Consider the following 15,779-nt stretch of genomic DNA (forward strand, 5'->3'; position numbering starts at 1 on the left):
GGGATCAGGAGAGCCAGGGCTAAATCCTGAAAAATCCTGATCCAAGTGAGGCTTATGTCAGTGCTGGCCAGACCCACGTATGTGGACGCTTCTTTCCTGAGTTTTAGGGTTGTGGGCAGGTGAGTGGGATATTGAGCAGGACACTGCAGGGAGAGCAACAGCGACCGCTATGGCAGGGAAAACATATGCTTTGGACAGAAATGTGTTTTCTGTGAATGGTCTGGGTCTCCAGTCAGGGTGGCAGGAAAAGACCTCTCTCTTACCTCCTGCAGCTCTTAGCAGGGCTGCCTGCAGGTGCTGGGTAGGCACAGACATGCCTTGTCCTGATGGACACACTGGGAAAGCTCTGAGCTCTTCCACTTGGTTAAATTTGTCACTCTGGCTATGGCTTAGGGAAAAGCCTTCCCCCTCCCCGCCCTCCTGCCATCAAGAAGCTACTGAAGGAATCAGGTCGTTGATCCTTCAACAGTGAGGCCCCTAATTAGCCCAGCTTCTTGGAGTCTGCCAGAAAAGCTGGCTGTGTGTAAGGCAGCTGAGTCCCACAGTACTCAGTGTGGGGGGAGAGGCCCCTCACAGGCAGAAGTCTGGAGAAGCAAGGAGAAAATGGCAGCACTTTGATGCATTAAATATGAGGAAAGCCTGCCTTGCCTGATGCTTTTTCCCTATGCCTTGGAGGGCAGAAAGAGAAACACTTTCTGGGTGAGAGTGGGGGCAGGTGAGCTTGGAGCTGGGCTTGCTGCAGGCAGGGAAAGCAGCAAGAAGAGGCAGCTCTTGCCAAGGCAGACACGATGTGCACATGAAGCTCCAGCTCCCCTGGGCTTCTTGTCTCACACACATTTAATAATGATTGCTGGGCTGGGTAATAAAGTGCTATTTAATAGCAAATCGATCTGGCAACCTGTGAGGGCACAAACTGCTGGCTGCCAGTCCCACACGCAGACCCAGTGCACTGGCAGCACAGGGTCCTAAAGCCCTGCCACAGCACCCCTCACCTTGGTACCCAAATGTCCCATATGAGCTCTACCCACATGTGCCACTGGTGCCAGTGGAGTCCCCATGCCCAGGCAGGAGACAATAGACAGGCGATTTTTCCCCTTGTATCTAGAAGTGGTTTCCTGAGATTCGTGTGGCATTTACCATCCTTGGGGTGCCTAGTGATACTGTGATATCAAGTTCCTGGTGGCCTGGGACACCTTGGCTGTAGTGTGCTTAGCGTGATGACCTTTGGAGAGGTAAGACCCTGGCACAGAGCCTGTGCTATAAGGCAAGAACTTGATGTTGGTTGGTAGCCTGGAGCACATAGCAGCTTGTATCTTCTCATCCTCCTGGTTCTTAAGCAGTGGTGGGGCACAGGAGAGCCTGTACCCTTTGGCACAGGGCACAAAGCTCAGCCCGTGCACGCTCATGCATGGCACGTGCCACTGGTCGCATACAACTTGCATGCAGCTGAGCAGGGACAGGCTGTTCACGTTGATGTGCTCGCTGATGAACGGAGGAATGCACAGCAGGACATGGGGACGTGAGTGGTGTGGCATTGGAACAGGCACGCCGGCATCCGGGGTCGCGCTGCCAGGGCAGGAGGCCAGGTTGGCACTGGCACAGGGGACGTGCACACCGGGACCCGAGCATGTGGAGGATGCTACACGGGCGGGGGAGCCGCCGGCCTGCCCGCACGTGGGGACACGCCGCTCGGTGTGCATTCGGCCGCTCCTCGTGTGCCGGTGCCGCCGAGCGGGCGGGGCGCGGCGCCCGGTGGGGGTTTCCCATTGGCTGCCGCGGCCGTCAGCGGGGCGGAGTGACAGCCGCGGGCCGGGATTAGCGCGGCAGGGAGCGGCGGCTTGCGGCCGGTGGCACCGTGCTGCACCGTACCGTACCGCACCGACCTGTACCGTACTGTACCGTACCGTACAGCACCGCGCCGCGCCCGACGGGCCGGGCCGGGCCGCGCCGTGCCGGCAGCAGCGCGGAGGAGCGGCGCGGAGGATGCGGTGGCGGCGGCGGCACTGCCGGTGAGATGCGGGGAGCCGAGCGGGGCGGGGCGCGGCGGGGAGCGGAGGCCGAAACGGAGCGGCGGGGGAGCGGGGAAAGTTGCAGCAGTTGTTGCAGGGAGCGGGGCGGCTCTGCGCCCTGCCGGCGGCGGTGACCGGCGGGCGGCGGCGCGGGGCTGCGGCGGCACCAGGCGGGGCCGAGACCCGCTCCGGCCCCGTGTGCCGGTGCGGCGGGAAGGGCGCGGGGCCGATGCCCAGGCAGGGAGATCGCGGCGGGCGGCTCCGCCGGCCCCCCTGGCCGGGGGTGCTCCCTCCTCATCCGGATGGATGTCACATCCACTCAGGGCTGATCCCGCCAAGACGGGAGGTGCCGGGTGAGGGAAGCCGGGCAGGGGGGGCCGGGCAGTGAAGAGCGTGTTCAGCCTCAGCTCCAAGGTGGGGACACGTCCCCTGCCTAGACACCACACTACAGAGAGGTCACCTGTTTGCCCCACAGCCTCAGGGCCTCCAGACATCCCGCTTCGGTGACCACTTCATCCCCTCAAATTGCTCCGTGTTCCTCTGGAGGGCAGAGTCATCTCCCAGGGGCCCTAGCTCCCCCAGGTAGCCCGGCAAGCCACAGCCTGGTTTCCCCCATTCCCTGCCATGGGTTCTATGACCAGCACACAAATAAGCTCATCGTGTGAATTTAACCCTCAGCCCTGCAACTCTTGCCTCTCTCCCATCTCTGTCCCGTTCTTTGCCCAATCTCTTCTCATCCACCCCCAGCTCCTGCGCCTTGTCCCCACACTCCCGTGGCGTGGGTGTGTGCTTCCCCCGCAGCGTAAGCAGTTCCTGCTGCCTGCTGCCTTCGCTCCGCATCACCCCATTCCGCCAGGCAAGCGCTCGCACGGGGAGAAGCCATCCCCTGTTGCACTGGGTATGGCTCAAAGCAATGCCCAGGAAGCATCCCTGGACATTCCTTTGGCCGTTAAGAAGAGGCAATCAGGAGGAACAAGTTTCTTGTGAGATGTTTTATTGAACAAATTTAATCCCCCTGTGATGTGCAGCCCCTGGCTATCACACTGCAGCTCCTGAGTTTTTCTCTTTGAATGCGTGCCCAGGCTTGCCAAGGCAGACACCCTGTGAGATCTTCTTTGCAGGACTTCTTCTGCCTTTAGGCAGCAGGACCAGCAAGGTTTTCTCCAGCCCACCAGTGCTTTACAGCCCAACCCATTCATCACAGTGATTTAAGGAGCATCCATTTGATTCACAATTGAAATCAGCAAGCAGGAAGCTGTAGCTTATTCCGTCATTGGTTTTTCAGCTCAGTTGCACTTGTGCTTTTTACCTTTTGTTATTAAAGAAAAGCTCACTCCACTGCATGGTGTAGCCATCCAGCTTTGGTGGGTCAGAGGCAGGCATGGCCTTTACTCTAAATTTGATAATTCTGTTTTAATAACCAGAGGACATTCTGCTTATCCCATTTATTCTAGTAATAACTCACATGTTTTGACATAGGCTGGTTTTTGTAGATTTGTTATGTTAGAGTGAAAGCAAACTATTCCTAAAGATAAGTTTTATCCTTGGCATATGTGTCAGTTTGCATTGAGATAAAAAGTGGAATTTCATTTGAAATATATAAACCTCACATCTTTATTATTTAGCAGTTAACTTCAGCAACCTTGAATGTGCACACAACCATAACAAGAGAAAAATATTCTAAAAGCATGATAAATTAATCAGGAGAATAAAATTTGCAGTGAGTGAATTAGAGATTGCTGTTGCTCAGCAGGACAGATTTTTTCAGCAGTGTGATAATGCAGATAAATGGGTGCCTACCCCACAGGTGTGGTTTGGGTTATTTCATTAATAGTTTTGTCTGTGCATCTCTGGAACCAAAACACTTGAAAATTCAGCCCCGTGTCCTTTAGGAATTTAATCCTGTCTGGTTTGCACTCAGAAACAGGGAGAAGAAAATCATCCATTCCTGTTTGCAGCTGGCATATGGTTTCTCACTTTCAAATGATGAAAGTGAGGGACTCAGTATCTTGGCATCTGTCAGAAGGCACAAGCAGCCAAGGCAGACTCTTTGCTGCACATTAGGAATTCGAAGAAACTCAGGGAAGGATAAGTACAAGTTTTAGCTCCACTGGGAGAAAGAAAAATGTTAGCAGCCCTGCCAGTAGGGTTGATGGGGGCTGTGGGTCCTGCCTTTCCCTGCAGCCATCCACCTGCTGCTGTGGGGTGTCTGGTCTCATCTCCAGGTTTACGGTCTCTGGGCAGAGAACAGGCAGACTAGTGAGCTGTGTGCAGAGCAGGCTTGCTGTGTTCCCCCAGGCTGGGATTGTCTGTTACCACTGCTTTTTGAATGTACTGGTGTTGACAGCTCTGTCTGTGCCATCAGTAGTGGCTACGACATGTGCTGGTGTGACACAGTTTAAACGCAGGCTGACCTCCAAAGAGAGAATCTCCTTGCCCTTGATGTTCATATTAAACTCTTTGAGCAAGTATAATTGGAGGATGTCTCAGTGATACAGTAGATACTTTTTTTCCCTCTTACTTTAGTAGGCTGTAGGCTGTGGGTAGTAAATATATTCAGCCTAAAACAGAATGAATGAAACACCTTTTAAGGTGCGTTCTCTTGCAGTGCCTGGAGTGCTGAACTGTGGGGAAAGTGCCTGAGCATCCTGGCACCCTGGGGAGAAAGCAAACACTCTGGGTGCCTGGGGAGCAAGCAAAGGGCTGCCAGCATCCCTGCAGTGGTGCTGCTGTGATGCCCTTGATGAACCTTGCCTACTTCTTGCAGCAGGAGGGGATTTGCTGGGGGCTGTCTCACCTGGAGCACATCGTTCTTCTGCCACGGGGGCAGGTCCCTTTTGGCCTGTCCTCCTCATGCCCCAGACTCTCTTCTGTCTCTTCCCTCTCCTAACCAGCTCCTTGCCCTTGTTTCAGGGCTGCCTGAGGATGCATCGCCTCTTGTCTCAGACATCTCAGGGGTGCTGGGAACCTGCCTTGCTGTGCCTGTGCCAGCCTTCTGGGCTCCGGACCTGACACCTCTGTGCCCTCTCCTGGCAGGATGGCCCAAGCAGGGGCACCTGTCCGCTTCCACGCCGAGGAGGGCTGCACTGCCTCTCCCCCGCCCTTTGCCCACAGGGTGAACCGGAGGCCCTGGCTGGCGGGGGGCAGCCCCGAGGCTGGGCGGTGCAGCCCCCCGCCCTGCCTCACCCCCAACCTCAACGCCGGCCGCCTCCACCTGCTGCGCAAGGGCCTGGCGCCCGATGCCCGCCGCTGCCCCCTCGGCCTGTACAACAGCACCGGCTCCTTGGCCCGCAGGCCGGCTGAGGCCGCACCCTTTGGCAGCGGGAGCTGCCCGGGCACCGGGCGACTGACTGCCCCCTGCACCCCGCGCTGGGGCCGGCCCAGCCCGGCCATCGCCTCTCTGGGCAGCCGCAGCCCGCCAGCCGCAGAGGGACACAGCTCTGTGGTCACCTTCCGCTTCATCGAGAAGGCCAGCGTGCGGACGCTGGGCTGCCCGACAACCCCCACTCTCCGCTGGGAGAATGGCCCCTACAGCCTCAGCCGCAGTCTGGAGCTCGGTGGGGACGTGGGATCCCCCCAGCCCCAGCCCCTGCCTCAGGAGCGGCTCCTGCACACGCTGAAGCTGGAGGCTTCGGCGTCTGACCCGCTGCTGGCCGGGGGCAGGACCCCAGGGGGGACGCGTCCCTGCGGGAAGGAGCTCTGTGCCCTCGACACCAGCTGCCTCTGCCGATCCCTAACCAATGAGCTGCCAGAGGAGTTCCCCACCTTCGCCAGGAGTCCCCTGAAGCCAGAGCCCCGACAGCAGGTAGGTACCAGGGTCTCGCACGCAGGGCATGGGCTCTGCCCTGGGCACGCAATGCCCACTCATTGCTCTCCTCTCTGCAGGGCAGCGCCGGGCTGTATCCCCGGCAGAGCTCCGCCCACGCCCAGCGCATAGCCAAGGCCAAGTGGGAATTCTTCTATGGCTCCTCAGATACCCCCAGGACAGGTAAGAAGTTGCAGGCAGATGCCCTTGGGTTGCCCACCCCTCCTTTTACGTCTGTATTGTTGGCAGGACTCGCACTGGGGCTGCCCATCCCTTGGGTCTTCTCAGTGCCCAGCAAAGAGCTGAGATTCCCCCAAGACTGGCCAGCCCATGTCCTCCTGGGATCAGATCATGCCTGTGCCAACCTCCTTGCAAAGTCCACAGTGGCCATGCAAAAGAGGTGACAAAGAGTCGCTGGCTGTCTCTGCAGAAGAGCTTTTGGGTTTAGCTTTTGGGCTGGCTGGAGATGCACTAGCACTGACAGCCTGACTCCGCCTCTCACACTCCTTCTCCTCCTGCCACTTCTTCACTGTTCCCCTGTGTCCTTCAACATGGTAGAGTCACTGCACCTGGAGATGTTTAAGAAACAACTGGAGTGGCACTTAGTGCTATGGTTTTGTTGACGTGGTGGTGTTTGGTCAAAGGTTGGACTTGACAGTCTTGGAGGTCTTTTCCAAGCTTAATGATTCCATGATGTGTGACCACACTCTCGGGGGGGGTGCGTGTGTGTGCATGATGCTGCAGGAGCGGCTCCTCAGAGCTCCCCATTGCAGCTCCCCATAGCTCTGAACACTCGGTCCTTCCTTGCAGGCTCCTCTGCCCCTGACTCCACTCCCCTGGCTGAACTCCCCCAGAAGTCTGTCTCCCCACTGCCGGCTGAGCCTTCAGGATTGGTGCCTGAGCACAGCCTGAGCCATGTGGAGGTGGAGATAGAAGTGTCTCCTTTGGGCAGCCAGAAGCCCGGCTCCTGTGAAACTGGGATTATAAGGAGGACGGTGAAGTACTCTGAGACAGACCTGGACACTGTGCCACTGAGGTGCTATCGTGAAACCAACATCGATGATATCCTGGCCGAGAAGGAGGAGGTGGATTCAGCAATTGAGAGCCAGAAGGACAGTGAGAGCAACCCGAGTTTTGTGGGCACACCAGGCAGGAGGAACAGCACACCAGAGGAGCCACCTGCCCCAGGAACCGGCTGCTCCAAGGATGGGCTGCAGGACAGGGACGTGGACGAGGACGATGAGGTGTTTGAGGCAATGAGGAAGGAAAACAGGGAAAGGTGAGCCTCCATTTGCAAGGGCAAAAAGCTCCTCTTACCCTCCTTATTGTACCCTGCATGGCAATCTCTGCTGAAGTGTCTGAGCCAAAAATCCCAGTAGCAACATGCAAGCTGTGCATGGGGGTGAAATGGGGTCCTGGATCTCACCACAGGGATTGGTGCTGGGGCTGGGGGCAGGACTGGGAGGGGGCCCTCACTGCCATATAGAAAGAGTAAACCAGCACAGGGGACCCAGCACTGGGCCCTGTGCCATGGGCCTCACTCGCCTGGGATGAGCCCTGCAGCTCAGGTTGCCCAGCTGAGTAGAGGCTTCCCAGCATGAGTCCTGCCAGGTCAATTACATCCTGCCACGATGCTGCAGGTGTTGGGTGACAGTGTCAGGACACCAGAACACAGGTTGTGTCCTGGAGCTACTCTGGGCTGCCAGGTGCTGCTGGGCTGTCCTTCTCCCCACAGATGACTGCTTCAGCAGCGAGAACAGTTCCATTTGCTCAGCCTCGTTATGTATTTGCCATGTTCTGGAAAGCATAGGGGTTACACTGCGTTAAAAAAAGCATTTTGTTGCTTTCTGTGTCATTTTTCACATGTGTGACAAAACACCCTGTGCTGGGAGGCTGACGGAGACCATGGCACCAAGATTATCATTCAGTTGCCTACCCATGGGCATCAAGTGTGCTCCTAGCTGCTATCTGCCCCATGCCAGGCACTGGGAGACAGCATTTTGGCTTGACAGCATGAAACTCTGCCCCTGGAGTTTCTGCTGGAGTGGTAATTTGACCATGAGGAGTGATGGGAATTATCAAGTCCAGATCACTGTGTGGGGTTTGGAGGGGAAAGGCCCTGTGCAGGCATGTTCTGACATGTATTGTCAAGAGTCTTGAGTGAGGTGAGGATGTACTGCCCCTGCACTGGGAAGGAAAAGAATGGAGGCGCTGAGCTGACAAGGGGGGAAGGTGTGTATCTCAAGGAGAGCTGAACTTCTGTCAGTTTGTCCAGCCCTTGCATCTCTATTGGAGGGGACAAATATGTCCCCACCACCCTGTCCTCAAAAATTTGGGTTCTAGAGAAAAGCTGAAAATAAGCCATTTGTAATGTGTGGGGTTTTTTCCAAATGAATGTTCGAGTAGGGTGTAAAGTTATTGCAAGTTCTTAAATTTGCAGTAACAAATTTTTTGCATAGTGTTATTTTGTTTCCAAGTATCTTTGAGGCTGCTGTGAGTTGTATGAGCTGTAAACCTAGACTTGTTTTCTGTCCTCTGAGACACCCTACTGTAGCTCCCCAGCCAATGCTGCAAGCTTGGATGTGTCCATAAACAATCACTGTTGTTCCTAAAAGATGGTGCTCCCAGTATAATTACCAATGTGTGTATGGGGATGTCATGTTCATTTGGCATGGCTTCTTTGTAGATGAGTTGTTTTTTATCCTCTGCAGCCCCCTGAATATTCCCCTGGTAAGTGCAGACCCTGTAGACAGTTCCTTGAAAATCACAAGGCTCAAATTGCAAGCTTGTTCAGTCCCTGCATCACAGCCCTGGGTTTTTGCTTACGCACTGTTTTGAGCTCTGCAGCTGCAGTCCTTATCCCTGTTTACCAGTCACCAGTATTGATGTTTTTTTCTTCAAGCTTTCTGCTTTGCCTGCTCACAGGAGGGGTGAAGCTGTGGGAATGAAGAAGCCACCCTGGCTTCCTGGACCTGGCACCATTCTGATGCTGCAGGAGCTGCTGAACCCCACACGAATCCTGGTTGCTGGGACGGACCAGCCCTACAAAACCACTGAAGTGATTTTTGGTGCTGATTTTCAGCTGTTAGACATGTACATCCCTTTGAAAATCGAACTTTAAGGGTTTAGCACCCTCTGCAAGGGGGATTTTGCCTTGGTACTACCTTGTTGTGATTCATGTTCTGGCCAAAGTTCAGACACTTCTTTTGTGATTTACCCTCCCAAAATAAGAGAGCATGCTAGCAGCAAAAAAACCTGACACCAAATCAAACAAGACATGAAAAGCGATGGAAGAAATGTTGTCTTCTTCCAGCAAATCTGCTTCCTGAATATATTCAGAGCTATATTTACTGACTCTAATGACTAGTTTAAGCATTTACTGTCTTTATTCCTATTAGTCCCACAGAGCCAAGACCCGTCAGTGAGAGCAGGCTCAATTCCCTTCCTCCCTGAGCATCAGCAGACATGCTGGCTAAGCTATAGGAGGAGCCTGGTTTGGCCCTCAGCATGGGTGCCTTGGGCTGATAAGAGAGAAGAGGCTTTGCTAGGGAATGCTCTGCTCCCCCGAGAGCACAGAGGGCTGATGGGAGGCAGTGATGCCTTTTCTCCCTGCAAGCCTTGCCTAGAAAAGCCCTTAGATCTGCTACTTGGGAAGCCTTTCCAGAGCCTTTGTGCTTGCTGCTTGTTGGCAAGAAAATAGCTACAGGGCAAGCCTTGTTGGGGATTAGAAAAATGGTTCAATTTCATCAAATGCTTAAGCATGTGCTTAACCTGCATTAAGCCTCTGATGTGTTATCCACAGAGCTACAGCTTGGGGTGATGCTTCTGGATGGAGCACCAGGCTCGGGCTGCAGAGGGGATGCTCAGGGTGATGCTGGCTGAGGCCTGTCCATGAGCAGGGGAGATGCCCACAGCTCTTGTAGGTGGGCAGGAGACAGCATGATGGTGGATGTGGCAGGGGAGTGTGGACAGTCAGAGGAGGCTGCAGTGCCTGTGTGCAGTACCTGTGCCTAAACATGGCACAGAGTGAGGACTGAGCCCTAAGAGCAGGCTGCTGCCTGCTGGAGGAGTAGTGCATAGGAGCATGGGGAGACTGCAAGGAGCTGCTGAGACAGGTCTGTAAAAAGAGCTTTGTTGAGAGGAGAATAAAGCTAGGGGCTGCTGGACAGTGCTGAACGATCTCACTTTCTTTGAACTGAGGTGGGATCCTCACACAGCAGGTGCTGTGCCTGTGCAGGCTGGAGGAGCCTGGAGCTGAAGGAGTGGGGCATGGCTGAGTCAGGGGTCTGGAGGGTCACAGGAGCATTTAACAGAGAGTTAAAATCACTGAGAGCCAGAGGAGAGATTTTCTCCTCTTCTTCCCTCTGGCAGGGATGCCCCTGCCATGTCTCTGCAGCATCATGTCTCTGCAGGCAAGGAGAGTGGGGCAAGTCCTTTCCCCTCCATCAGCCATCAGATGCATCAGAAACCCAGTTGCCCAGATCCCATACCCAGAGTCTTGCCTGAGGCACTGTTGGCTCCTGGATCCACTTCCATTTCTACCTGGCCCTCTCCTAAGGAAGACTCACTGCCTCTCCTGCACCAGCTCAAGGCTGGAAACCTATTTGCTTTCCTGCTGCCTGTCACCCTTGCACATATTCTTGATTACAGCTTCTGCTTCTCCTTCTCTCCTCTGCTTCTCTTAGCTGAGTTTATCCAGCTTGGTCTCAGTGCAGTGACCCTTCCTGGGGGACCAGGACCTGGGGGAGCAGAGAGGAGCTGGGCAGTGCAGCAGGGACTAATGAAGCATCTGGGTCTGAGCAGGCAATACTGCTCCCATGCTGCTGTGACTACATCCTTCTGGAACTGAATGGCTTTGTGCTTGATATTTTGGCGTCAAGACATTGTTTCCAGAGCTTGGATGGTGTGGACAAAACAAGCCATGGTTTTTCTGTGGCTTGGTGGCAATTACTTAATCACAATGTTTCCTCTCCTGGAAACAACATTCCTTCCAGTCTGCTGGCATTGTCTTTCCTGGCACAGTTTTTGCCTTCCTCATGGATTCAAGGTGCAAAATGGCAGCAGCATTAGCTTGGTTTAGTAGTATAGGGCTGGGCAGGAAGGATGGAGAATGCACATTTGCATCTGTAAAGCACATCTGCAGATATTAAAGAGGTCTCTTCTGCCTTGTCCTCACCAAAAGCCCTTCAGCAGTGGCTGCTGCTGGGGCTCCTATAGGAATCGTAAGAGTGTCACGTGGTGCTGCACAGCCAGGGAAACACTGGTGGATGGGTGAGATCAGCCTACATCCTGCCTTACTTACCTGTGTCTGGCTTCACTGCACTCCCCTTGAAACCAGCTGGCACTCAGGGGGAGTCAAGCTGCCAGCGCTTGGCCTGCTGAAGTAATTGGGGTGAGATTTTTGAGTGGCATGTGAAGGCTAATGAATGAAAATAATTTGGTGTGTGTTACAGCAACACATCTTCTGAGCCCTCTGTAGGAAGCTGTTTGTTCATAACAAATGTTATGACAGGCTGAAGCAGTTCTTCTCCTTTAATCAGAAGAGAGAGTGGCATAACAAGTGCTTTTCTGCTGCTTTAATAAAATGATAGCAGCTTATGAGTAAAGTAGGCTTTTAGGGCTCTGTTTGTGCATGTACTGCTGAAGCACTGATGTTTCCTGGGTTGGAAACATCCGTGTTGTCACATGCTTAGGTAGGTGGGCAGGCTGTACTTCACCTAATTTACAGGACAAAACACTCAGGGCTTCAGGGTTTAGAAATTTCTGTGTTGGGCTGGACCCAGATCAGCACTGGAGACAGGCTGGGCCTTTCTGTGGGGCTGATCCCTGACAAGATGATGAGCTAGGACCAATCATGGCCTCTAGGGCATGGGCCAGCTCAGATCTCCAAGCCCAGAGTGGGTGTGAGGCTCCCTCTGTGCTCCCTGGGGAAACCTGGAGCTCAGTATCACTTTGTGCTCAGTCACACATGTCTCCTGGGACTCAGCATCAGCTTGTGGAAACAGCCAGCAGACCTTGCAGGTGAGTGTTGGTCATGTTCTGAGCATAGTACTCAGTGACCACAGTGCAGTGTTCGTGGAGGAAGGGGTCATGCTGTCCTAAGCAGCTTCAGGAGGAGCCTTCTTGGTGATAGAAGGCTCATGAAAAATTCAGCCACTTCCAGATTTGGTTGGAAATGGAGCTGGACCACATCCTGTTTCTAGTACTTTAGCCCTTTATTGGATCTAAGCTCAAGTCAAGTGATTGGGAGCAGTAGCCATCTCATAAGCTTCTTATGAGGATGAGCCACTAAAGGAACAAAAGTCTGTGGCGCATTAAAGGAGAAGCATATGTCTGGAGGGAGGCCAGCCCGGTCCTGCTTCCCATGGTGTCTCGTGCAGGCGAGGCATTTCCTTGGTGGTCTACAGATGTTCAGAAGAGATTTCTACCCTTCTCAGTTTCCTTCTGAAGCAGTGTGTGGGCTTTTGTTTTGGGGTTTCGAACCCTTGCTCTTCAATGATCAGTTCTTCTCACTTTCTTTCCCTCTAGGATTCTGGACCGAGACACACAGAGTATGCTCAAGTCTCCGGTGCCCTTCCTTCTAGGGCACAGCCTCTCCAAGGATGGCATGGACTCTTTCAGCAAGCATTTTGAGACCATCATGGAGTCCCATCGAGCCAAAGGCACATCTTACACCAGCCTGGACTCCATTGATATCCTTTCTTCCCCAGCCCATACCCATGGGACCTTTTTCACTTTTGACCTCCCAACCCTCACCCCAGAAATACAGGGAAAAATCCGTGACAGCGCCAAGGTGATCGAGGAGAACTTTGCTCCTCTGGCTCACTTAGAGCCAGACTCTGGGACCAGTTCAGCCACAGATGCCCCCTGGACAGAGAGGGAGGAGGAACGGGGGAGACGAAAGAAGGGTGCTCGGCACAGCCCCTGCCACTCAGAGGACAGCTTTGGCACTCCCTTGGCCTCCAACACAAGGTGAGTGACCAAAGTTGCTTGCTGTCCAGCTGGGCCACTAAGGCTTGATGTGAAGTCTAATGTTCTGAGGTCTGGTTTGCAGACAGAGCCTAACTTGTGTTGCTGGGGAAGGGTCAGGACCGAGTGTGCCAGATTTTCTCAGCAGTGGCTGATCAGGACAGTGATCAGTGATCATGGTATAGTGGTAGGTGTGTTGATGGGAGCACAACTCCTTTTTCATCTTTGCCGGCTTTGTAAGTACTGGAAGACTGTGAGTTTTCCTTCAGCTGAGCAAGCAGGAAATGCCAGAACTTCAGTCCTGTGGTGATTTTCATTGCAAGGCAGTCCAGCATCTGTGATATGGGGAGAGGCCAGTCTGACTACCAGCAGAAATTTGACATTTCCCTACTGGGAACTGGGGACTTTGTCCCTTGCCATGCTGTATCAGCAGCCACTTTTTTCTTAAAGGCAGGAGTCCCATGGTCTTGTGCCTGTTCTGGCTTCCTGAACCTCCTCAGCCTTGTTCATTTTGGAAGATGGAGGGCAGAGATGAGCGTCCTGAAACCCCCCTCCACTTTCCAGGCTTTGGTCTTTTCCACACCAAACCTATGTCACTTCTGGTCACAGTCTGTGCCATTTTTGTGGGCTCAGCTTGGGGTGGCTAGAAGGAAATAGAAACTCTGTGTCTGCTCTGATGTCTGCAGTCAAGGGAGCAGAGGGGGATATTGCATCAGCTCTGTGGCCCTTGGGTCAGTCCAAGGGCCTTTTGGGGCAGAGAGGAGCTGTCTTAGGCCTTCACTTTCTTTGGGACGCTGAAGCCAGAGACTGTGTGGTAGCACAGAGGCCTGACAAGATTTGTGCAGTAAAACTGGTCATGTCTGGGAGGCACGTGGCAGTGAAGGGTGACAGTATCCAGCCATGATCAGTGCTCTCTGCAGGAAGAATTGGCTTTCTATTCCTGTGCCAAGGCAAGGGACTGAAACACAGCACCCTAGAGAAACCAAAAGGACAGTATCTGACTAACTGTCCATGGGATGCCATTGTACTGCAGCACATCAGTGCAGGGCACAGGCAGGCGTGAGGGTGCAGAGACACAGCTGGCAGCAGGAGCAGCAATGAGGTGGCTTAACAGAGATTATTCCTCACTGGTTTATAGTCTGTAGAGCACAGAGCATGCTGGCAGTGTTGAGGACATCACAGCACTGTTGTCCTCTCTTAGCTCAGGTTTCAGAGCCATGCTGGCCTGCAACACAGGCCATGGAGGGATGTTATGTATCCCCCAAGCTGCCCTAGTTCTTTGCTGAGCCCACCTTTGCTGTGCCTCTTGTCATCTCCTCTTCCAGCAGAACAGGCAGGTGGTTGGAATTTGCCATCTGGTGCAGTGGAAAGGAGTGGAGATTGGGGCTGGAAGCAGGAACTAGGTTGGGAAGCAGGGAAGGCATCAGATGTGGCATCAGGTCTGAGACAGCCTATCATCTGCAGGATCAGTCTTCAGGAGGCAGGGGTTTCTGATAAGGGAGAGATCCAAGAAGTTTCCTCTTCCCCATCACTTGTGCTCCCAACTTTCTAGACTCTCAGTGGAGCTGATCAAGAAGCTAAAGATTCCCAAGTAGTTTGAGGAAGAAGTGGCTGGGTTGATTGCTCAAAGGTTCTCATGAACTGGAACTGCAGATGCCTGGCAGGGCTGATCTGATCGAGCAGAGCTTATCCTTGTAATTCTCCCACTAAGGGGTGTTCAGTGGAAATTGGTGAGGAAAGGAGCTAAAGAACCTCAGCAGTCTCTACAGTGCATCATCACCTGTGCCAAGCAGGGCCAGAGCAAGGCATTCACCACTGTCCATGGTCACAGGTAGTACAGACTGACTGCCACCAGCACAGGTAGATTGGGGACCCCTGGCAGGGGGCTCTGTGGTGGAGACTGTGCTTTACACTGTCTGTCAGTGTCAGGGCTGGCAGAAGTGACCTCAGGCTGCAGGGCTTCATTGTGACTGGTGAACACCAGTGGGTCTAGGCCTGTGTGTGCTGCCCTGTGTCTGCCCTCCTTGTGTCCCCAAAAGCTTTGCTGCTAACTGTTGCAATAGTTGGGGCTGGGATCCGGGTTGGAGACAGCCTTGCAGCCTGTGACTTCCCTCCTCCCTCAGTGGCAGAAATGGCCAATCAGTTATGCCCTGCATTGCTGGGGAGATGTGGTGTTCCCCCACAGCCACTGGCCTTGGGTCATGAAGCTTTGTTGCTTGCTCCAAGGCTCTGGTGTACCTCAGCACATAACAGTTAAGACCATGCTTTTATCTTGACCTTGCATGCAGGAAGTGTGTCTAAGTGCAGACCTACAAAGGCCTCCCTGGGATGCCTGCACCTACTCCAGCAGGCTTGGTTGAAAGGGACAGAGCAGAGACTGAACCCCCTCCCTGCCCTGCCCACAGCAGGACACCCCACAGTGACATCCCCAGCATAAGCTCTGTGAGGAAGTTATCACCCGATTTGGGCAGGAGGTGAAAGTGTGCAGATCCCTTGCTCTCACTGGATAGAGAGCTGCAGGTTGTCCCTTTGCAGAGCATATGTGGAGGCAGAGCCCCCCAGGGCTAGGGAGTCCTTTTGGACCCAGGGAGGACAGCCAGGGACAGATGCAGTGCTGGCAATATGGTGAGGCAGAAGCTGGGGCAGCCCTGGGGACTGCAGGGAGATTGCTTCAGTGGCAATAGCCAGACATCTGTAACTGCAGGTCCAAATTGAAGGACTTGGCTTGGTTCCCTCAGCTCGCTGCTGCATGCAAGCAGGTGTCCAGAGGGTCACCTGGCTTACCCAGTCCTGTACAGGTAAGCACTGTGGGCTGCGGGGCATCAGCCCCAGAGGAATGTAAATGGGCAACCTGCATCTCTCTGGGGGCACAAGCCCCCTGAAATCCAGCTGCCCAACTTCCCTGCAATCCCACTGTTCTGGAGCCAGCCTTGGCGCCGGGCACAGTCGTGCCGGTCCCTGCGGTTTGTCCGCGGAGGGAAGAGACGTGACTCTCC

At 54.1% G+C, this 15,779-nt stretch overlaps 1 protein-coding gene across 2 annotated transcripts in view; it reads left to right on the plus strand.

Moving 5' to 3' along the window:
- The window catches only part of PSD (pleckstrin and Sec7 domain containing), a 45,318-nt gene that overhangs the window by 5,599 nt on the left and 23,940 nt on the right, over nt 1-15,779 (plus strand). The window contains exons 1-5 of one of the 2 annotated variants that reach the window (XM_033066509.1): nt 1,962-2,009; nt 4,923-5,814; nt 5,895-5,997; nt 6,625-7,093; nt 12,343-12,786. In XM_033066509.1, the coding sequence (XP_032922400.1) occupies nt 5,047-5,814; nt 5,895-5,997; nt 6,625-7,093; nt 12,343-12,786 (1,784 nt within the window). In that variant the 5' untranslated portion in view covers nt 1,962-2,009; nt 4,923-5,046. Of the gene's footprint in view, nt 1-1,961; nt 2,010-4,922; nt 5,815-5,894; nt 5,998-6,624; nt 7,094-12,342; nt 12,787-15,779 lie in introns of those variants that run through there. The other variant, XM_033066508.1, reaches the window with a different exon arrangement.

This window comes from Catharus ustulatus, chromosome 8 (genome assembly GCF_009819885.2).
Source record: "Catharus ustulatus isolate bCatUst1 chromosome 8, bCatUst1.pri.v2, whole genome shotgun sequence".
Classification (NCBI taxonomy): Eukaryota; Metazoa; Chordata; class Aves; order Passeriformes; family Turdidae; genus Catharus; species Catharus ustulatus.